The sequence below is a fragment of the Oryx dammah genome, unplaced genomic scaffold (genome assembly GCF_014754425.2).
Source record: "Oryx dammah isolate SB20612 unplaced genomic scaffold, SCBI_Odam_1.1 HiC_scaffold_2, whole genome shotgun sequence".
Classification (NCBI taxonomy): domain Eukaryota; kingdom Metazoa; phylum Chordata; class Mammalia; order Artiodactyla; family Bovidae; genus Oryx; species Oryx dammah.
This window is the reverse complement of record NW_024070186.1, coordinates 183,720,062-183,743,856: the sequence shown is the minus strand read 5'-3', so window position 1 is coordinate 183,743,856 and position 23,795 is coordinate 183,720,062. Positions and strand designations below refer to the sequence as shown.

The window sequence follows — 23,795 nt, the reverse complement described above, 5'->3', positions numbered from 1 at the left end:
AGGCGAGTGGGTTGGAAGTGTGGGGCACTGGGCAAGCGTCCTCAGCTCGCCTCTCAGATTCTCAAGGGAGCCCAGTGTTTCCCTTTGAAGTGAAGTGAAAGTCGCTCAGTTGTGTCCGACTCCTTGCGACCCCATAGACAACTATACAGGCCATGGAATTCTCCAGGCCAGAATACTGGAGTGCGTTGGGTAGCCGTTTCCTTCTGCAGGGGATCTTCCTAACGCAGGGATCGAACCCAGATCTCCAGGATTGCAGGCAGATTCTTTACGAGCTGAGCCACAGGGACCCTTCTAGGAGGTAGTTAAGACCCCATACTTGCTTCTACCCCTTGGTGGAAGGAGAGGTGCCGGCTCAGGATCCAGATCTCAGCTGCTGTTAGCAGAGACGAGAGAAAGATAAACGCCTCCCCTACTCTGATCCTTTGCACACATTCGCTTCTCCAGAGCCCTTCCGTGTTTCCCTGAATCTCATCTCCAGAAAGCTTCCTTTTTCACCATACCAGTGGCCCAAGTGAGTGAAAGTCGCTCAGTCATGTCCGACTCTTTGCAACCCTATGGACTGGAATAGGTAGCCTTCCCTTCTCCAGGGGATCTTCCCGACCCAGGAATCGAACCGGGGTTTCCTGCATTGCAGGCAGATTCTTTACCAACTGACCTATCAGGGAAGCCCTGATATCACGGAAGCTGTCGGGGGAAGCACAATGGCCCAAGAGAACACCTAAATTAGGACTAGTAGCACTCTTGGGCGGAGAAAGCAGTGGCAGTCCACTCCAGTAGTCTTGCCTGGATGGAGGAGCCTGGTAGGCTGCAGTCCATGGGGTCGCTAAGAGTCTGACTCGACTTCACTTTCACTTTTCACTTTCATGCATTGGAGAAGGAAATGGCAACCCACTCCAGTGTTCTTGCCTTGAGAATCCTAGGGACGGGGGAGCCTGGTGGACTGCCGTCTATGAGGTCACACGTTGTCGGACACGACTGAAGCGACTTAGCAGCAGCACTCTTGGGACTGCGTTGCTGCCATCTCTTAGGAGGGCACCTTCAGCCACCTGCTCTTAGTGTTCAGCATGAAGGCTGAACTCATTTCCTTTTAACTTTTTATTTTGTAGTGGCTCAGGTGGTAAAGAATCTGCCTGCAAAGCAGGAGACCCAGGTTCGATCCCTGGGTCAAGAAGGTGCCTGGAGAAGGGAATGGCTAATCACTCCAGTATTCTTGCCTGGAGAAGAATTGTAGCCTGGTGGGCTACAGTCCAAGGGGTCACAAAGAGTGGGACACAATTGAGCGACTAACACTTTCAGTTTCATAGCAGATTAACAATGTTGTGATAGTTTCAGATAGACAGTAAAGGGACTCAGCCATACATAAACATGTATCCGTGCGTGCCTGCTCAGTGGCTTCAGTCGTGTCTGATTGTTTGCGACCCTATGGACCATAGCCCCACCCCCAGGTTCCTCTGTCCAAGGGATTCTCAATGGATTGGGTTTCCATGCCCTCTTGCAGGGGATCAGACCGGTGTCTCTTACATCTCCTGCACTGGCAGGTGGGTTCTTTACCACTAGCACCACCTGGGAAGCCTCTAAGTGTATCCATTCTCCTCCAAATTTCCCTCCCGTCTAGGCTGCCACATAACCTGGAGGAGAGTTCCCCGTGTTCCACAGTAGGTCTATCCATTTTAAATACAGCAGTTGAACCCATTTTCTGAGGCTCCCACTCACACTTGGAAACTAATTCACCTAACTGGCTTTTCTTTCTGGATTATTTCCTCCCTTACAGAGTGTTCTGCTTTCTGAACTGCAGCTGCAAATATGCTGGGGAATTTTTTAAGAAGGAGTATATTACTTGTGATTAGAGTTGAAATCACGGCATAGTTATCTTCCATCTTTATTTTTACCATAATGTTTGTGTCAACAGTTGAGAGTTCTTTCTGACCCACTGAGATTTGCTAGCCCTACTTTAGAACAGGAAACTCTTAAAAGAATAAACACAAGGTTGGTGGGACTAAGTATGTCTGCATGTAAGGACTGGTGCTGGAGGCTCAAATATTGGTATCTCTTGACCAAAAACTTCTCTGAATATGTTTTCCAAAAATGATTATTAATGGGAACTGAGGGTTACTTTTACTTTGCCACATAGCCTCTTCTGAATTGGTAGACCTGGATTCCAGGTTCAACTCAGTCCCCACTAGCTGTGTAGCCTTAAGCATGTATTTTTAAAACATTTTATTTATTCATTCTTGGCTGCGCTGGGTCTTCATTGCTGCATGTGGGCTTTCTGTAGTTGCAGAGAGCTGGGGCTACTCTCTAGTTGCAGTGGGAGGGCTTCTCATTGCGGTGGCCCCTTCTGTTGTGGAGCATGGATTCTAGGGCGCAAGGGATTCAGTAGCTGCCTCACATGGACTCAGCAGTTGTGGCTTGAGGGCTTCATTGCTCCACAGCTTGTGGAATCCTCTCAGACCAGGGATCAAACCACGGCCCCCTGCATTGGTAGGCATGGATTCTTAACCACGTCCAGGGACATCCTGCCTTAAGTAGATTACTCAACATTTCTGAGCCTTAGTTGGCTCACTAGCAAAATAAGACCAATGTCAACTTCACAGAGTTGTCTGAGATAAAAGGTGAAGGCATCTAAGCATATCTTTATGATTTGAAAAATGAATAGCAGAGCTGCCTCCTCAACATTTTAGTGTGAAAATTTTTCTTCAACATTTCTAGAGTTTAAAGAATTTTATAGTAAGACTTCTCTGGTGGTCCAGTGGTTAAAGATCCACTTTGCCAACCAGGGAACTCCTGGTTGATCCCTGGTTGAGGAACTAAGATCCCACATGCCACAGAGCAACTAAGCCAGAGCGCTGCAACTACTGAGCCCAGGAGCCACAACTAGAGAGTCTATGTACTGCAAAGAAAGATCCTGAATGACGCAATGAAGATCTCACATGCCACAACCAAGACTCAACACAGACAAAGGAAGAATTTTATGGTAAACACTCATATGTTCATCATGGTGTGGTTGCGCCCATGACACAGGCAGGATCTTAGTTTCCCAACCAGGGATCCAACCTGGGCCCCCCTGCATTAGGAGCGGGAAATCTTAACCAGTGCACCACCAGGGAAGTCACTGTATTAATTTTTAAAAGCCATGCATATTAATTATTTCGGAAAAACTTGAACCGAAATTTAGGGTGGGAGGGTGCTCAAGAGGGAGATTATGTATATATTTATGGCTGGTAACCCTTATTGCACAGCAAAACCCAACACATAACGCAATTTTCCTCCAATTAAACACACACACACACACACAGATAATTTAAAACTTCCTAATTCCAGCTTCACCAAGCACCTTCCTACGTCGAGTCGGAGTCGGGTGGGCCCCGCGGCGTGGAAGAGAGTAAACCTGTACATGGTCTCTACCTCGGCGACCCCGGGTTAGGACAGGTGTGTGCGTCTTTCCGCAGGAGCCAGGACCCGCTTCCGGATCCGCGGTCTGGAGGTGTTGGGGCCGTTGGGACACAGTCCAGGGCCCAACAAACGCCGAGGTCCTTGGTGGGTTCCACATCCGGCTTATCGAAACTTCCGGGCGAAAACGCCCCCACAACCCCGGTCTCGCGCTTCCTGCTGTCGCGGCCAATCACCCGCCGCCGCGCGACGCGGGCAGGGAGAATGCTAGAAGGCCCCGGGCCTTCCATCTTTCTTGAAGGCAAGAAAACTACCCTTTGCCTTCCAGTCCCTTCCAAGTCCACCTGCACAGCCATTGTATTTAAGGGCAAGTGAAAGATGAGAAGCCATGTTTGATACGGTCAAAGGACGGCGCCCTTAAAGGCAGACAGAATTGAAGCCAAGGGGTCGCCATATTTTCTGGAGGCACCTTCCGGGTCTCATAACTCTGGTGTCTGTGTCCAAGCTGCCATGAATTGAATAAACACCGAGGCGGTCTATTTGTCCCCATCAGAATCCCGAATCCCAGCCCTGCTACTTCGGTTCCCTTGGCTGCGTACGGAAGCCGAGGCTGGGCGGGGCCTCGGGCTTGGGAGCCCTTCTTGTGGACGACGAGAGCTGAGGCCGGGCGCGGGGACCAGGCGGCCGCTGCTCGGGGCTGGGAGGCCCCATGGCGCCGCCCCCGGCCCCGCTCCTGGTGCTGAGACCGGGGGAGACCGGGCCTGGTTGCAAGAAGCCCTTGGCCGTGAAGTTCGCGGACGTGGCCGTGTACTTCTCCCCGGAGGAGTGGGGGTGTCTCCGGCCCGCGCAGAGGGCCCTGTACCGGGACGTGATGCGGGAGACCTACGGCCACCTGGGCGCGCTCGGTGAGGCCCCGGGTCAGAGCCCCTCTCCTGCTTCACTGGGGTTCACAGGGGAGATCAAATAAGGACCTGGAGGATTGTAAGCCTTAATCCCGCCCTATCCCACCAACAGCACCTGCCACCTCCCATCCCTAACGTTTCAGGTACCCCCACGGGAGTCCTTCCATCCCACATCTGCTTCCTTCTGGAAGGCGCACTGGAGACCCAGTCCAGATTGAGCCTAAACTTTGAGGAGATGCCCTCACCCTGACGCGGGGGGCGCCGTCTTCCCAGGGCAGCCTCAAGCCAGCACCATGATCCCTGTTCTCTCCCAGGATTCCCAGGCCCCAAACCAGCCCTCATCTCTTGGATGGAACAGGAGAGTGAGGCTTGGAGCCCCGCCGCCCAGGATCCTGAGGAGGGGGAAAGCCTGGGAGGAGCTCTGAGAGGTGAGGGATGGTCCCAGGTCTTCCCTGCCTGGCGTTCCTGAGCTTCCCGTCTAGCAGTGTTTCCTTTCAGATCCCCACCACCCCTAAAGGAATGAAAGAGCCAACCGATGTTGGATACTACCTAAGGAAAAAAGGCAGACCTGATACAAAGTTTTCAGAGCTTGAGACAACTTGAGACCAGAATAAGAATCAGGAGCCCAGACTCCCTGTCCTAGAAACGGTGCTCATTCTCTCATTTTCAGGAACAACTAAAACTCCCTAAGAGGTAAAGAACCTGCCTGCCAATGCAGGAGACACAAGAGACAGGGGTTGGATCCCTGAGTGGGGAAGATCCACTAGAGGAGGAAATGGCCACCCACTCCAGTATTCTTGCCTGGAGAAACCCATGGGCGGAAGAGCCTGGTGGGCTACAGTCCAAGGGGGTCTCAGACTTGGACACAACCAAAGCAACGTAGCATACAAGAATGAAAACAGCTTCAGGTCTGCCTTTTACATTCCTCAAGCAAAGCAAAGTGGTACAAGAGAAAATACCCAGTAATTGACAGCTTGGCTCTTCACTCCCCCTGGCCCTCACCAGAATGCTCATCAGCAAATGTCTTTCCTCCTCTGTAAATGCCTTAATCCTAGCAAAAAAATTGAGGAACCATAAAAATAATAGCTACTGCTTATTAAGCATTTACTAAGTGATGCTTCTACTCATGTAATCCTCCCAACAACCCTGTGAAGTAAAGAAAGCATTATGATTCCCATTTGACACATGGGGAACCAAGGCCCACCTGAGATTTGAACCCTGCTTATGGGTCGATAAGGGTTGGACACAACTGAGCAACTTCACTTTCACTTTTCACTGTCATGCATTGGAGAAGGAAATGGCAACTCACTCCAGTGTTCTTGCCTGGAGAATCCCAGGGTAGGGGGAGCCTGGTGGGCTGCCGTCTATGGGGTCAGACAGAATCAGACACGACTGAAGTGAGTTAGCAGTAGCAGTATGGTTTTTCAAAGCTGGTGTGTTATTCGCTGGGCAGTACTTTTCTGGCACTTCCCTGAGGAAAAGCATCCTATAACCTAAGACAATATAAGCACATGTGTTTTTAAAAGGAACTTGATTCCTGTTTCCTAGGAGCTACCCCCAACAAAAAGGAAGAGGAACCTGAAGCAGGACTAGGAGCCAAAGCACTGAGAAAGGCTCCTGGGAAGGAGAGGAGACCTGAGGAGCTGGTTAAACACAACCCTGGCACGACCGTCAGCAAAACCTCAGCCAGAGCACAGCCACCCAGACAAGCTGTCTGGGACCAGGGTGCAGGTGCTCAGCCCCCGGCCCCTGTACCCAGCGCGGATGCTCAGGCCAGCCAGCGGCGCCACGTGTGTGCAGACTGCGGCCGGCGCTTCACCTACCCCTCGCTGCTGGTCAGCCACCGGCGCATGCACTCCGGTGAACGGCCATTCCCCTGCCCCGAGTGTGGCATGCGCTTCAAGAGGAAGTTCGCCGTGGAAGCTCACCAGTGGATCCACCGCTCCTGCTCTGGGGGGCGGCGGGGCCGGAGGCCTGGGATCCGGGCTGTGCCTCGGGCCCCGGTCCGAGGTGACCGGGACCCTCCGGTGCTATTCCGGCACTACCCGGACATCTTTGAGGAGTGCGGGTGAGCGGCTTCCGCTGGCAGGGTTTGAGCCTGACCTCGGCGCTGAGGACTCACTGGGTCCCAAGGGAGGCTCCTGAGTCAGGGCTTTGGGACCCACAGTTCATCCCTTGGGCTTTCCTCAAGGATCCCTCAAGTTTCCAAGCTTGTAAAAAGAGAAGTGCCTGTAAAGATTCAAATAGATCAAACTCGATACCCCATCTCCCCCCATCTTTCTTAAAAAAAACGAAGAGAGTGAGATGCTGGACTTTTCTCAAAGTGTTATCTCAGTGGCAGGTGCAACTAAGATCAAAACTATCTACAAAAATCCCCACTGCTTATCTGCAGCAGAGGTAAACGCCGAGGGGGACTAAGGCTGAGGAGGAAGCCTCAGATGGAGGGCCTGGTCAAGTCCTAGGTAACTGAACCAACAGGAGGCCCAGGCAGGGAAGTGGGTGGAAAGTGCACAGAAGCACCAGATGCAGACCTCATGTCTGTAGCTTGCTCTCAAGGCACAGCTGGTAAGTCACCCACCCTCCCTGAGCCTCAGCTCCCTCATCTGTAAAATGAGGATCAATAATATCTACCTCAAAGGGTTACTGTGAAGACTGACAATGTAACAAGATAATATGTGTGGCAGAGTAAATGTGCAATAAACATTTGTTGAAAGAGTGAAAATGACTATTGATATTTTCCACTTCAGATCATGAAAAGAAGTCTGCTAAGGAGGCAGGGATGGGTATCAGTAGCTGTGTTTCCAGATGAGTCACCCGGGGCTCCAAGTTTTACTGCTACAAGGCCGCAAAGCTGGACACTGGCACCGTCCACATATTTCTACTGCTTCCCATGAGCAGTCAGATCTGGGCAGAACACAGATCAGGGCCTCAGGTAAGAGTGAAATGAGGGAGCCAGCCTTGCCCATTGGGCAGTCTCAGCAGGAAAGTGAGAGCCCCACCATAGCTAGAGACCTTTCACTGAGAAAGGGCAGTCAAGGGACTTCCCTGGTGGTCCAGTGGTTAAGACTTTGCCCTCCAATGCAGGGGACTAGGGTTCAATTCCCGGTGGGGGAACTAAAATCCCACATGCCTTGTGGCCAAAAACCCAAAACATAAAACGAGCAGTGTAATAACAAATTCAATAAAGACTTTAAAAATGATCTAAATAAAGAAAAAGTTCTTAAAAGAGGAAAAAAGTCAACATTCAGTGATCATATTGAATGACTTCTGTTGGGAGACACTGCCCGGTGATAAAGGACTCCCAAGATGAGGAAGACTAATTTCCCTCATTCTGCAACACCATCTGTGGGATTTTGTGTAGGGCTCCCGGGACACACTAACTCAGGACCAACATTCAAAAGATTGATTGGGGCTGTAATGGAGGAGTCCAGAGGCACCACCATCCTGGTTGGTGATATGCCAGGAAATGCAACGTGGAAGAAAAGGAGTGGTTGTGCTTCCCACAGCATTACGTAAGAAATGGTTGTAGTGAGATTTTTCAGGCAGAGGAAGTAGGGATGGAAGCTTATTTCCCAGAAAGGATAAAAGATGGACACAGTGTGGAGTGGAGGTTAGAAGCATGGGCTCTGGAGTCAGACTGTCTGCCTTCAGATCCTGACTCAGCTGCTTTGTAACTGCGAACTTGGGCAAGTCACTTCTTGCTCCAAGTCACCTCTCTATGCCTTACTATCTTCATCTATAAAACCTGGATAATAATAGCATCTACCTCATAAGACTGATGTAACGATTAAATGAGATAATACAGGATGACACCTTGTACATTATAGTTTAACAAACATTGGTTATTATTGTTATTCAAACACAATACAAAATAGTACGTGAGCAGGACCAAGAGGAGACATGGGCAGGTCTTCTGAATCAAGGAAGTCTTCCTAGAGGAGGTACTTCAACTGTCCTTGAAGGATGAGAAAGATTTCAACCAGGATGGGCATGTATAGGGAATGATCAACAGCTCCACTTGATTGAAACATAAAGACTGAAAGTAAAGAATAATGGATACCAGATGCAGCCAAGAAGCGGGACCTATCTGGGAGGACCACAGATCCTAGTGGGGCATCTTGAGGTTCACCCTGTAGGCACCGAGGAGCCATAGGAAGTCCCTGTACTCAGTAGGAATGAGTTCCTGCTGTCAGAAACTGTCAGAAAATTTCTTTGGACTTCCCTGGTGGTCTAGTGGTTAAGACTCCAACTTTCCAATGCAGGGGCCAAGGGATTGATCCCCGGTCAGGGAACTAAGATCCCACATGCCCTGTGGCACAGCCAAATTAATATATATATATGTCTTTGTCAAACAGTGTGCAGTGTGACCCATGAGAGGAGCCTGGGCATGAGACATGAGAAATCTCCTGGGCATCTGCTCCCAGGTAGAAGCAATTAATAGTGGGACCAAGCTAGAAAGCAAGACTTTTTTTTTTTTTTTTTTTGCAGTTGCCCTTGTCTGCTGACCTTGGAAAGAAAGTACCTGGAAAGAAAGGTACTCCTGAGAGACTTCTGTCATAGAACCTGCATGGTTCAGTGAACTGACCAACATGAGCTGTGAACAAGTAAGTCCCAGAGGTTTCAAGCGTAGAGAGCTGCAGCAAGGGAGCCCAAGCACTAGGGCAGGTGTGAAGGTCCAGGGGTGACCAGTACTGGATGGGGTAAGTTATGGGGGGCAGAGGGAGAACTGAGAGGAGGAGCCACCAAGGAGAGGGGAGCAGAACCAGACACAATGTGTCACGCAGAACTGCCCAGGTCAGCACTTGGCACAGAGCAAGTGCTGTTTACTCTTTCTCGTTTATCCAGTTAACACATATCTACTAAGCATTTGAAAGTGAAAGTGAAAGTGAAGTCGCTCAGTCGTGTCCGACTCTTTGCGACCTCATGGACTGTAACCTATCAGGCTCCTCTGTCCATGGGATTTTCCAGGCAATAGCACTGGAGTGGATTGCCATTTCCTTCTCCAGAGGATCTTCCCGACCCAGGGATCGAACCCAGGTCTTCCACATTGTAGACGGACGCTTTACTGTTTGAACATGTACCATAACTCCCAAGCACTCAAACGACATACTCATTTCCCATGACTTGACCCCTAAACACAACCCTATTATGTACTTTTGGTAAAGAATCCACCTGCAATGCAGGAAACCCTGGTTCGATTCCTGGGTCAGGAAGAAGGGCTAGGCTACCCACTCCAGTATTCTGGCCTGGAGAATTCCATGGACTACACAGTCCACGGGGTTGAAAACAGTTGGACACAACTGAGCAACTTTCACTTTTTCTATTATGTACTTTTAATATTTAGGGTCAATGTTGATGTTTGATAGAAAACAACAAAATTCTGTAAAGCAATTATCCTTCAATTAAAGAATAAATTAATTTAAAAAAATTTCAGTTCAGTTCAGTAACTCAGTTGTGTTCGACTCTTTGTGACCCCATGGACTGTAGCACACCAGGCTTCCCTGTCCATCACCAACTCCCAGTGTTTATTCAAACTCATGTCCATGGAGTCAGTGATACCATCCAACCATCTCATCCTCTGTCATCCCCTTCTCCTCCCGCCTTCAATCTTTCCTGGCATCAGGGTCTTTTCCAGTGAGTCAGTTCTTCACATCAGGTGGCCAAAGTATTGAAACTTCAGCTTCAGCATTAATCCTTCCAATGAAGATTCAGGACTGATTTCCTTTAGGAGGGACTTGTTTGATCTTGCAGTCCAAGGGACTCTAAAGAGTCTTCTCCAACACCACAATTCAAAAGCATCAATTCTTCGGCACTCAGCTTTCCTTATAGTCCAACTCTCACATCCATACATGATTACTGTAGCTTTGACCAGATGGACCTTTGTTGGCAAAGTAATGTCTCACTTTTTTAATATGTTGTCTAGTTTGGTCATAGCTTTTCTTCCAAGGAGCAAGCATCTTTTAGTTTCATGGCTGCAATCACCATCTGCAGTGATTTTGGAGTCCCCCAAAATAAAGTCAGCTACTGTTTCCACTATTTCCCCATCTATTTGCCATGAAGTGACGAGATCGGATGCCATGACTTTAGTTTTCTGAATGTTGAGTTTTAAGTCAGCTTTTTCACTCTCCTCTGTCACTTTCATCAAGAGGCTCTTTATTTCTTCTTCACTTTCTGCCATAAGGGTGGTGTCATCTGCATATCTGAGGTTATTGATATTTCTCCCGACAATCTTGATTCCAGTTTGTGCTTCATCCAGCCTAGAGTTTCTCATGATGTACTCTGCATATAAGTTAAATAAGCAAGGTGACAATATACAACCTTGATGTACTCCTTTCCCGATTTGGACCCAGTCTGTTGTTCCATGTCCAGTTCTAAATGTTGCTTCGTGACCTGCATACAGATTTCTCAGGAGGCAGGTCAGGTGGTCTGGTATTCCCATCTCTAAGAATTTTTCACAGTTTGTTGTGATCCACAGAGTCAAAGGCTTTGGCATAGTCAACAAAGCAGAAACATGTTTTTCTGGAACTCTTGCTTTTTCTATGATCCAACAGATGTTGGCAATTTGATCTCTGGTTCCTCTGCCTTTTCTAAATCCAGCTTAGACATCTGGACGTTCACGGTTCACGTACTGTTGAAGTCTGGCTTGGAGAATTTTGAGCATTACTGTGCTAGTGTGTGAGATGAGTGCAATTGTGGGATAGTTTGAATATTTTGGGGCATTGCCTTTCTTTGGGATTGGAATGAAAACTGATCCAGTCCTATGGCCACTGCCGAGTTTTCCAAATTTGCTGGCATATTGAGTGCAGCACTTTCACAGCATCATCTTTTAGGCTTTGAAATAGCTCAACTGGAATTCCACCACCTCCACTAGCTTTGTTCGTAGTGATGCTTCCTAAGGCCCACTTGACTTCGAATTCTAGGATGTTGAAATAAAAAAAAAATATTTAGAGCTCATCATTTTAATTTCTTCTCTCTACATTTAATGCAACAGAATGGAATCACATACCCACTCCATTATTCTTTCTGGGAAATCCCATGGATAGAGGGAGCCTGGTGTTCTAAGGTGCATGGCGTCACAGAGTCAGACATGACTTGGTGACTACAGAACAACAGTGGAATGGCATAGGTGACCAGAAGCAGTATTTCTGACTTCCAGGTCCCTGCTTCTTGTCCTACCCCACATACAACTGCATCTTCGTGACCTGGCCTAAAATCCCACCTCTCTCAGGTTGCTGAGATTGTGTCTTCAGTAACCCATCATGTCATGGGTTCTGGAGTCAGAACACTCACTAGCTGTGTGGCCTGCAGTAAGGTCATTCCCCCAGGCTGTGGTCTACTGATCCAGAAGGGTACTTATCTCTGAAGTGTTCTGAGGGATTAAATGAGTTAACAGGCAAATGCACTAGAACAGAGTCTGGCATGTATTAATAGTAAGTGATCAATCAAGGTAAGCTAATATTATTGATATCTTACTCACTTCACAGAACCAACTGCAGTTCTTGTATAACTGGTCACTGTTCTGTTAGGAGAGCTTGGAATTGGAGGCACACTGGGATGGAGCATTGAAAGCAAATGAGTCCTGTCATCCCTTAATTCATCTCACATTTTAAAACTTTTTTCATCTTTTTTTTTACTTCAATCATAACTTAATAACTTGAGAATCCAGTTCGTTTTCACAATGTCAGCTGCTGCTGCTAAGTCGCTTCAGTTGTGTCCGACTCTGTGCGACCCCAGAGACGGCAGGGGCCCGTAAATTCGAAGCGTTAATATTGCATTTCTGGAAGGCGTCTGAAGGAGGCAGCGCCAGGAGGAAAGGCTGGATTAGGAGTCTGAAGACCCAGAGTCACTAACAGGCTGCCTGACCTTGGGTCTTAACTGGGCTTCAGTGTCCTCTTCTGTAAAATGCCTGAACTCTAAGGCACTGAGAAGCATGCGTCCCAGTGTCCTCAGTAAGATACAGTTAATGTGTGAAAATATGACAGATGTCTCTGCAGGGCGTAGACAATCACTGTAGGAATATTTAAGAAACCGTTAGTAGAGGTATGGTGGGGGCTGGGGCAGAGGACATTCACTGAATATTCTTGTGTAACCTTCTAAATGAAAAATAAACAAAAATCTGATAAATAAATTAGTTTGTTAAAAAAATTTTTTTAAACACCAGGCCACTGAATGGGCCTTCTTTCGCGGATTGAGAAGGGGACGTTTGTTCGTATCGCCCCTTATCCCTGGCCCTGTGGCCACTCTTCCTCGCCGCCGCGCCCCCGCCCCCCCCTCACCTTTCACCCGCCAGATCTGAGCGCGGACGCCGAAGCCGCTGCGGCCATCTTAACTATGGGCAAGAGGCCCTTGCAAGGCCACCGGCAGAATAGTAAGAGAAGACAACTCGAGGGGGGAATAAACCAGATCATCAATGCCTTTCTCTAAAATGGACGGTAGAGTGCCACCGCCTCTTCTGAGGGAGCCTTCATTTCTCGGCCCACGGACCAATGAGTTCGGTTAACGGGCCATTTCCCGCCGTCCTAGATGGGCCCCACTACAAGCTACTTCCGGTCGCCTGGGCCTGGAGGGACCCACCCCGACCCTGCACCAGACGCCGAGTCGCTAGAGTCTCTCCCGGGAGAAGTCGGGGTGGCCGTATGACTCCACCCCCGGCTCCCGATCTGGGCGCCCAGTGGTGTCGGCGAAGACCCGGCGGGAAGAAGGTGGGAGAAGGCCGGGGGCACCGTGAAAGTGGCCCTATATTTCTTCCCCGAGGAGTGGGGTGTCTGCGGTGAAAAACCTCCACCTGGGCGCGTACGGTGACGCCCACCGTCCCGGATCTCCGAGAAGGGAAGGCAGTGGGTGGGATGAGCCGGGCTGGGTGTCTGACTCCACTCCTGCCTCAAGATAATTGGTTCCCGGGATCCTCGCCAGATCAGTCTGACTGAAATTCATGAGTTACCCTCCACTGTCAGATACCAATACTGGCTCCGCAAGACTTGTGCAAAAACTAAAGATCCTGTTCTGGTCTTCAAGGCCCGTAACACTCTAACATCTTCCTGTTTCTCTACCAGCACGCCATCTCATTGGCTCCTGCCAAGTAGACTCTGTATTTTGGACATGCTTCTAGCTTAATGAGTCTTTGTTCTTGCTATTCTGTCTGTTACACACTACCCTCCAACTCTCACACCCTTCACTGCCTTTCTCAGATGCCATCTTCAAGAAATTTCTTGGGAGAGGGATGAATTGGGAGATTGGGATTGACAAATACACACTACTATATATATTAAATAGATAACTAGAGCTTCCCTGGTGGCTCAGTGGTAAAGAATCTGCCTGCCAATGCAGGAGACATGAGTTCAGTCCTGGTCTGGGGAGATCCCACGTGCCGAGGAGCAGCTAAGCGCAGGTGTCACAACTCCTGAAGCCTGCTCGCTCTAGAGCTTGTGCTCTGCAACAAGAGAGGCCACCGTACGGAGAAGCCCTGGCACTGCAACCAGAGAGTAACCGCCACTCACCGAAACTGGAGCAAAGCCCTCCCATCAACAAAGATGCAGCACAATCAAATCAATAAATAAAAATTTAAAAATAAACAAAATAGATAACTAATAGGGACCTACTATAGAGCTTAGGGAACTCTACTCAATACTCTAATGATCTATATGGGAAAAGAATCTAAAAAAGAATCAGTGTACACATAACTGATTCACTTTGCTGTACACCTGAAACTAACAACACTGTTAATCAACTATACTCCCAATACAAATTTATAAAATAAGAAGAGAAAAGAAAGAGAGTAAAGGAATTTCTTCTGGAGCTCTTCTGCCCTGTACTAGAAGTCTCCAAACTGTGGCTCTCTGTCCATCTCTAGCCCTGAGGACAGTCTGCCCAGAAGTCCTCTCTGCACCTTTGCCAGCAAAGCTCCAACCTGGAATCTCTCTTAAAACACCTAGAACAATGCCTGGCATATATAAGGTGCCCAGTGTGCTGTATGCTTAGTCGCTCAGTCGTGTCTGACTCTTTGTGATGTCATCTGACAGGTTCCTCTGTCCATGGAGATTCTCCAGGCAAGAATACTGGACCAACGTGCTGTGCCCTCCTGCAGGGGATCTTCCCAAACCAGGGATTGAACCCAGGTCTCCCACTTTGCAGGCGTATTCTTTACTGTCTGAGCCACCATGGAAGCCCAAGGTGCCCAATACATTTTCATTAAATGAATGCAAAGGTGCCCTCAGGCTGCACCTTCATCCCCACACCACCAAGTGCAATCATGGTTTGCCTTTACTTACGACTTGGCCCAGTTTGCACTTCTCTCTCTCTTTTAAATGTTTATTTTATTTGAGTGCTCTGGTTCTTAGTTTTGGCAAAGGGATCACATGGACTCTAGTTGTAGCTCACAGGCTCAGTGGTTGTGACTCAGGGGGCTTAGTTGCTTCAAGGCTTGTGGGACCTTAGTTCTCCAACCAATGATTAAACCTGAGTCCCCTGCATTGTAAGGCAGATTCTTAACCACTGGACCACCAGGGAAGTCCACACAGGTAGTCTTCCCAGGAGTAGGAAGTCTGAAGGCAAGCCAGAAAGGTGAAAAGTAGAATCGACGTCCCAGTTCCAGCTGGAAGGGAAAAACGTTTGTTGAGTAAGAAACACCCTCTGCATGTTCTTTACCGCTGACCTTACTAGTTTTTGCTGATCTGAATTTATGACACCCACTGGATATTGCAATCTTGACCTTCTCTTTCTCACTTAATTGGCTCTGAAGCATCCAAGTGGTCCCATGATTAGGTCATACTTTATGAATCATCCAAAGGTCAGTGGCCATGTGTGAATTCAAGTTTAAGAGGGAGGCAGTTTGAGACTTCCCTGGCAGTCTTGTGGTTAAGATTTTGTGCTCCCAAGGCATGTCCCACAGCATGGCCAAAAAATAAAAGTTTAGGATGGAGACAGTTATCTGTCTCTCAGGTCCCTGGTCCTATTACAGCTGCTCCTCTGGTTGAGAGTATCTCCTCTGTTGACCCTGGAATGGGTGGGAATGTCCCTGACCTGCAAGCCCTCAACTGGCCAACACAGTCTAGAAGGGGGCTTCCAGGGACTGGGTACCCACTGAATGCTTCTTAGTGAAGTTTGGTTCTATCAGCCTGAACATGAGTAGACCTTGGAGAGTTAACAGGGAAAAATGTAAGTTTTGAATCTGTTTCCCAGCACTCATTCAGAAAAGTGATACATTTGGAAGGGGTCAGCAAAAGGAGTCTATCTGGGAGTTGTCATGAGGCCCTAGAGTCAGAGACACGGATGTGGTCTTTGAGCCTGTGGCCAAGACTTCCTGTAGTCGGGGTTTTCCCAGGCCCTCAGCCTGTGCCCAGCTTCAACACCTGGCACTGATGACTTACCTTCATCCCTAGCCGGAGTGCAATTATGCTTTACCCTTACCTTCAACTTGGCCCAGGGCACTCTTTTTTTTTTTTTTTTTTTTTTAAATATTTATTTTATTTGGCTGTGCCAGGTCTTAGTTGTGGCATGTGACATCTTCGTTGCAGCATGGGGGATCTAGTTCCCTGACCAAGGGTTGAACCCAGACCCCCTGCAGTGGAAGCACTGAGTCCTAACCACTGGACCACCAGGGTAGTCTGGGCCCAGTGCACTCTGGAGAGGGACCCTTCACCTGCAGCTAGTGATATACCTCTCATGCGATTTGCTGACTCACACAGGCAAGGAGTCTTACTACTGTCCCCACAGTGGAAGGTGCTGCAGCCAGAGGCCATAGCAGACCCACCAGCCTGGTGCTGTGGCCCTCAGAATCCCATCTAGGGGAGTAGACTCCGCCCTAGGCTCTTCTCCAGGAGGGTCCAGACCCCGCTGCAAGTTTCCAGGACTACCCAGGGCTCTCTTCCAGGTCTGTGTGTGATGGGGATGGGCACTGACAAAAAGCCTTCAGTCTTAATGGAAATTTTCTATTGTCTTTTTTGTCTTTCAGGGGGCCTGAGAGGCAAGGAGGACTAGGGCCCCTAGTCAACTCTGTGCCCTTAGTCCTTGTCCTCTACTGGCCACCCTCCAACAAGCCTCTCTCTTTGGCCAGGCTGACCCCTCCCAAGTTTATGTCTTCCCCTTCCCTTCTTCTGTTGAGTTTTTTTTTTTTGGCTGTGCTGAATCTTAGCGGCAGCACGAAGGATCTTCGATCTTCATGGTAGCATGCGGGATCTTTAGTTTCAGCATGCAAACTAGTTGCAGCCTGTGGGATCTAATTCCCTGATCAGGGATCAAACCCCGTCCCCCTGCACTGGTAGTGCATAGTCTTAGCCACTGGGTCACCAGGGAAGTTCAGAGATCGGTTCTTTACTTGCCCAGCTGCCCTGGGGAGAAGCAGCCACCAGATACAAGGAGTCCGCGAAGGTCTCAGGGAGGCCTTTGGAAGGAAGGAGGCAAACAGACTAAAGCTCCAGAGTAAGCCCCCAGACCAGCAAATGTGAAGCGCTTGTCCATGAAGTGTGTGAAATGCAGTGATTGATTTATCTGGCCAAAGGGAAAATATCAAGGCTTTTTAGGGCAGGGTATATTTATGAAGACTTGTGGAAAGCACTGAGTAGGCAGTCAGTAAATGTGTCCAGTGAGAGAGAGAGCTTGGAGATAAAAATGATGAAGAGAGTTGGTGCCATTTGCTAAGACAACACCCCAGGGGCGGCAGGCAAAGGGAAGTAAAGGATGAGTTCAGATTGAGCCTGCAAAATCCGAGGTGTTTGTGGGCCATCCCTGCCAGGGCACGGTGGCAAGTGGCTCTGGGACGAGGAATTCAAGGAACTCGCCTTGCTGCTGCTGCTGCTGCTAAGTCGCTTCAGTCGTGTCTGACTCTGTGCGACCCCATAGACGGCAGCCCACCAGGCTCCCCCGTCCTTGGGATTCTCCAGGCAAGAATACTGGAGTGGGTTGCCAACTCGCCTTGAGCTAGAGCTAAATGGATGTTCGGGAGGCGTCCTGAAGGGTACGTGGGGAGGGGGTAAGCTTCCAGAAAGAGGGTCCTTCCGACCTTGCTCAGACCTCATCCTACCCTCCCCTGGCTGGCCCCACGATCTCCTGAAACTGAAGTTCCCAGAATTTCAAAGCTCGATCAAGTTTCTTTTTCCCCCGCTCCATTCTTTTACTCTCGACAGTGGGGGAAGCGTGCGGTCACCCAGCGATGGGCCAGCCAGGAAACCTAACGTCTGAAATAACCGCGCGGAGCGGGCCGGGGCCGGGGCTGGAGGTCGCTGCTCCAAGTCTGGACGGGGCCGCGGCGAGGCCTCCAGCGCGGCGGGCGCGGGGACCCGCCGGGGAAGCCCGGCCGCCGCGCCTCCGAGGCCCGGCGCCGCGCTCTGGAGAAGGCCGCCCCCCCTGCCCGGGCCGGCGGCGGCGCCTTCCCGGGCGCCTGTAGCCGCCGCGGCCATGTTGGCTGAGGGCTCGAAGACAAAGCCACCTGGAGACAGCAGGGTGGCGTCATCCGGGCACGATGGCGCGGGAGCGAAATGCGTGGGGCCGCGTGTCCGCCATCTCTTAGGAGAGCACCTTCAGCCACCTGCCCTCAGTGTTCAGCCACCCCCGTGGACCCTCGAGGGGCCGTTCCTGCTCTCCCGGCCTCCCGACCGCGCCCTGACTCTTGAGCCCGTTCTGGATCTCGGAGGCTCCGCGGACCCTGGCGGGTAGGGGTGGCGCCGGCCCGCCGCCCGGATGGCATTTACGATGGCGCCGCCCCCGGCCCCGCTCCCCGCGCGGGAACCTAACGGGGTCAGGCCCCAGGGGGGGACATCCGAGCCCGTGAGCTTCGCGGACGTGGCCGTGTACTTCTCCCCGGAGGAGTGGGGGTATCTGCGGCCCGCGCAGAGGGCCCTGTACCGGGACGTGATGCGGGAGACCTATGGCCACCTGGGCGCGCTCGGTGAGGCCCCACCTGCCCGCCTGTGCTCACAACCCCGTCCACCCCGCCCAGCCTCTGGATCCTGCACGTGGAGTGGGAGGCCCCAGGAAGTCGGGACCCAGGGCGGCGGCCTCCCCCGCAGCGTGGGCTTTGCGTTCTCTCCCCCTTCCCTCCAGGCTTCCGAGGCACCAAGCCAGCCCTCATTTCCTGGGTGGAGGAAGAGGCAGAACTGTGGGGTCCAGATGCCGGGCCTCCTGAGATGGGAGAGTGTCTTACAGAAGCAGACACAGGTGAAGTAGTAGGGACCTCCTCTGGGTCCTACCCGTCATGTTACCCTCTGCCAACTCCTTACCTGCTCATGAATTTCCTGCCTGAATTGCTTTCCCAGCTAAGGTTATAATTATGCCTGATCCCTGCCTAGCTTCTGGATTCAGCCTAGAAAGGGCCGGAGAGCGTGACCCAGGCATCCCTGCCTCTCCACTCCCCAGCTCCTCCAAACCTGAGCCCCTGACCTCTAGCTGGTCTCTAAGTTCCTCTGAGCGCCACATCACCCCACCTGCTGTTTGCCTGTTCTCTAGCTCCTCCACCACCTCCTGTGTTCACTTTGTTTTTTGTTATATTTTTGTTGAAGCCTCCTTTCTCTTGGCTGGTACTGTTTTGTTCCTCTGGTTCATTCTGTCCTCCTGTTGCCCTTGTGCCCGGCCCCTTTGAACTTGGCAATGCCTGTCCCCTTCATGCTTCTCAGTGCTGTTCCCGCTGCTGGCTGCATACTTAACATCCACTCATGCTGTGTGATCTAGCTCAATTGTCGTCCCCCAACCCCCATTTCCCCAGCTTCCAGAATGTACCGTGCCCCTGTCCTTCCTTCTTTTTGTCTCTACAGTTTTTCTTTCTGTCCCGTGCGACTGAGGGTAAAGTGTAACTTCTAACTTCCCTGCCTGTACCGAGCTGAGTCCCAGAGGCAGCTTCTCTGACCCCCATAGTGGGTGTGGGCATCAAGGACCAGGATAAGCTGAGGTCTGAGCTCTCCCCTTGTCTCCCAGCAGTTTCCAGAAATCAGGCAGAAAAAGGACAAAGAGGAGGGAGGCAAGCACTGGAGAAGATTCCTTCTGTGGACACTCAGCTTCCCGGGCTGACGGCTCTCAAACCCCTCTCTGCTGGCTTTCCTTATGGTTGGCAGCAGCCACCGAAGGTGCCTCGCCGGGGTCGCCCGCCACTCTCTGCCCACCCCCCGGTCCCCAGAGCCGACCGGCGGCATGGCTGCTACGTGTGCGGGAAGAGTTTCGCCTGGCGCTCCACCCTGGTGGAGCATCTCTACACCCACACGGGCGAGAAGCCCTTCGGCTGCCCGGACTGTGGCAAGGGCTTCAGCCAGGCGTCCTCTCTGAGCAAGCACCGGGCCATCCACCGTGGGGAACGGCCCCACCGCTGCCCGGACTGCGGCCGGGCCTTCACGCAGCGCTCGGCGCTCACCACCCACCTCCGGGTCCACACGGGCGAGAAGCCCTACCGCTGCGCCGACTGCGGCCGCTGCTTCAGCCAGAGCTCCGCCCTCTACCAGCACCAGCGGGTCCACAGCGGGGAGACCCCCTTCCCCTGCCCGCACTGTGGCCGCGCCTTCGCCCATGCCTCCGACCTCCGGCGCCACGTGCGCACCCACACCGGCGAGAAGCCCTACCCGTGCCCAGACTGCGGGCGCTGCTTCCGGCAGAGCTCGGAGATGGCCGCCCACCGGCGCACCCACAGCGGCGAGCGCCCCTACGCCTGTCCTCAGTGTGGCAGGTGCTTTGGCCAGAAGTCAGCCATGGCCAAGCACCAGTGGGTCCATCGTCCAGGGGCGGGGGTGCGCAGGGGCGGGGGTGCTGGTGGGCTGCCCGTGCCCCTGGCCTCTGCCCGAGGGGACCTGGATCCCCCCGTGGGCTTCCAGCATTACCCAGAGATATTCCAGGAGTGTGGGTGATGGCTTCATGGGTGACAAGGCCAAGAGTGAAGATGTAGACATTGTCTGAGGCCCAAGACGGCCTCAGGGGCCTCAAACTCAGGCAACTCCCGGGAGGTCACAAAATTCCCAGAGGGCGCTGGACCTGGGGGTGGGAGGTGAGGACCATTTTATCTCAGGCCTTCACTAGTGTCATCTGCTGAGACCTTGTCCCCTGTGGTCCCAGACTCTAGAGCCCCCTTTGTTGAGTCAGGGCTGAGGTAAGAACCCGCACTAGACTTCCACTATGGGAAAGGCTGTTTCTCAGCTTAAGTGTAAGAGGACTGAGGTGGAGAATTTTGTTTTATCCACTGACTTGACTGGAGAAGTTAAAAACTGACGGCCAGGTACTGAATCTGGTCTCCCAGCAGCCTTTTACAATACATGTGTTTTTAGACCAGCCAGCATGTTTAAGTGTTATGAATTATTTGTTAAGATGTAAAAATCAGGCTATTTCACACACACAAAAACAAGTTTCTGGCCTCTTGAAAAAATCCAAAAAGATTTGGCGACGACCTGAGCTCCCACAAAACCACCATTGACAGGAGCTTAGCGACCCCTTGGAATGGAGCCCAGGCTCTTCAGTTCAGCCCCCCTGCCAACTCAGCACTTCCTGACCAGTGTCAGCTGCCACTTGTCATGGCTGTTTCTGGCAAAGCAGGCCCTCTCCATCTGGCATTTTCTACTCATTTACATGACCTGTTGGACTCCTGTAGTCACTTTTTAGACAATATGTATTTTTAATACATAAAAATATGTATTTATTTATTTGGCCGGTCTTAGAATCTAGTTCCCCAACCAGGGATCGAACTTGAGCCTGCTGCATTGAGAGCACTGAGTCTTAGCCACTGAACTGCCAGGGATGCCCCCTCCTGTAGTCATTTGAGTTTACAAACTGTAGTCCATGGCATTCAGTTGTTTTTGAATCAGGGATTCAGGTAGAGAGCACATTTGTGAAAGGGCAGCAGGAGAGAAGTAAAAGCAGGCTTTTCTGTTAGATCTTGGCTCATATTGCATTTTATGGTTTACAAAGGACTGTCTTGTCCATCAACTCAACTCACCCTCATAATTGCCTCTGGAAGGAAGCATCTGCTTGGAGAGGACAGATCATCAGGAAGAGGCAGTTAGGACTGAATCTTTTCAATATTTATTTATTTGGCTGCATTGGGTCTAGTTGTGGCACACGAGCTCAGTAGTTGGGGGTGCAGGTTTAGTTGCCCTGTGGTATGTAAGATCTTTGTTCCCAGGCCAGGGATTGAACCTGCATCCTCTCCATTGGCAGGTGGATTCTTAACCAGTAGACCACCAGGGAAGTTCGACTGAATCTGTTGCCCCAAACAAGTGGTGTCTCCACCGCGGCACCCCTCAGCTGACCTGCACTTCCTGTTTCTGAAGGAGAAGGACCCAAGAGCCCCTGTGATGTGTCGGATTTTGTTCCCTTCTTGGGCCTCCCTGGGAGAGCCCTATGGCTTAGGCTTTGCCACTTTAGGCTCAGATAGGAAGGCCTCATTACATTTTTTTTAAATGGCTTTATTTCATTTAATCTTTTGCTCTGTGGCATATAGGATCTTTGTTCCCTGAGCAGAGATCAAACCTGTGCCCCTTGCATAGGAAGCACAGAGCCTTAACCACTGAACCACCAGGGAAGTCCCTCATCATATTTTTGAACTGAAAGAGATCTTAGGCTTTCCATCCTTTTGCAGTTGGGGACACAGACTGGGAAAGACTGAGTAACCTGCCCATGATCTCACACAGGGCAAGAGACGCTAGGATTCTGGGTTTCCTTCTGTCTTCACACCACTCCTGAGTTCCTTGCCAGTGTCTCAGCCAGGGTTCTGGAGGCATCTCCCAGACAGGGACAGAGCACCCCAGTGTCAGTGAAGCCCAGCTACAGGATGAGTGACAAAGCCAACAAGGCAAGGGAAAAACCGGCCTCAGAGGAGAGTTCCAGGGCCAACAAAATCAAAGCTTGCATCTTCACTCTCTAGGATCTCCATCACCAGCAAAGGGGGACCAGAACAGGAACATTTGGGGTCAGTAGCCAGAGGGAACTGTGCTAGTCTATATCCCCAAACTCTGCACAGAATCCCTCCCCCATCACCCTGCGACTCCATTATTCACCTACCACTCATTTCTTTGTGGTCAGAGTCCAGCATTGCCCCGGTGATGGAAGCAGCCAGCCATGGACAGACTCTTTCCTGCCACTGGTCAGGACAACCTTTCACCTCAAGTAGGATTAGCAAGGGCCTATGTCCTCGGTTGCCTTCTGACAACTCAGCCCTGTGTCTGGCCTAACAGGAAGAAACCAGATTTGTCAACCTAAAGGAATTTCTAAAGGAAGAGCTTGAAAATTTGGGGAAAAGACTTTAGGTAAACTGATGAACTGACTTGATTCCAACCTAATTGGCCCCACCAAGACCTCTCTTAGCCTTAAGTTCACTGGGAGAATCTGCCAACTGTCACAGGGAGATGTGGGAGTGAGGAGAGGCACCTTGGCATAGTAGCTACCTTTTAATCCCCTAAAGAAGCCATCCTTCTGCCCTTCAGCACTGCCTGAGGAACACACAGCCTGCAATACCAGTTCTCAGCTCAGCCTCAAAGCCAGATCTAGACCCTGCCCTGAGCTTGCAAATTAAAAGTATTGTAATTACTATTTTCTCTTGAGTACTTTGAAGTTTTCAAGACTTGCTTAGGGCCTTCAAACCAAATCCAGCTCCTCTGCTTCCTGTCCTCCTGACCCAAATTTCCTCCACTTAATGAGTTTTTGAGAGTCATGGAACACCTAAGCCTCAGTCTTGCCCCCTTCTTAGCCCCTCACTCCTTGGCACGGATTCTTCCCCCTGGCCCCGCTAAAGATAGGGCTTCTCTTTAATTACTGGCTACACTGGGTCTTCACTGCTGTGCATAGGCTTTCTCTAGTTGCAGCAAATGGGGGCTACTCTCTAGCTGTGGTATATGGGCTTCTCATTTCAGTAGCTTTTCTTGTTGCAGACCATGGGCTCTAGAGCGTGCAGGCTCGGTAGTTGTGGCTCACAGGCTTAGTTGCATCCAAGGCACGTGGACCCTCCTCAGACCAGGGACTGAACCCGTGTCCTCTGAATTGGCAGGCAGATTCTTAACCACTGGACCACCAGGGACGTACCATAGGTCACTGAGGCTCAGCCCGTGAAGCAAGCCAGGAAGAGGGTTTTTCTAGGGCTTCTTTGGTGCATCAGGAGAAATGCTTATCTGCACTAGTGAAAACTTGAGCCCTATCCACATGGCCTATCCCTAATGTGTCCAGGTCATGTAAAGGGTATTGATTTGAGCTCCAAAGACTCCCTAAGTCTGGGCGGGGTCGGGGGGAGGGCGATATTTGTTTATGTGTATCTTTCTAGGAACATGTGCAAAGACATTTATGATTCAGAGGCTAAAATCTGCCCCAGACCAGTACTTTTCAAAGTAAGGCCTTTCTGCCGCAGAATTATATGTAGTCTTTTCAGAAGCAGCTGTCTCCCTGGGCCCTGTCCCTAGTCTGTTGAATCAGTATTTCCAGGGATGGAATCTTATGCCTGCTAAAGTTTGAGAGGATGACTGCTCTGAACAGAAAACTTATTTTTCTGGCTGCTCTTAGCTTTACAAGTGTAGGGTTTGGTGTCTGGGCATGTTCCAAATGTGTCAGGCC

The 23,795-nt window shown here is 50.8% G+C and overlaps 1 protein-coding gene across 1 annotated transcript; it reads left to right on the top strand.

The window, feature by feature from the left end:
* Positions 1-1,620: 1,620 nt before the first annotated feature.
* LOC120882636 (zinc finger protein 764-like) lies at positions 1,621-22,784 on the top strand. Its single transcript, XM_040266668.1, has 8 exons — positions 1,621-4,295; positions 4,607-4,720; positions 5,841-6,362; positions 12,583-12,660; positions 17,484-17,686; positions 17,943-18,174; positions 18,330-18,443; positions 19,197-22,784. Exons 1-8 carry the CDS (start codon positions 4,100-4,102, stop codon positions 20,111-20,113), a joined length of 2,376 nt encoding a protein of 791 aa, XP_040122602.1. The 5' UTR covers positions 1,621-4,099; the 3' UTR covers positions 20,114-22,784.
* The last annotated feature ends 1,011 nt before the right edge of the window (positions 22,785-23,795 follow it).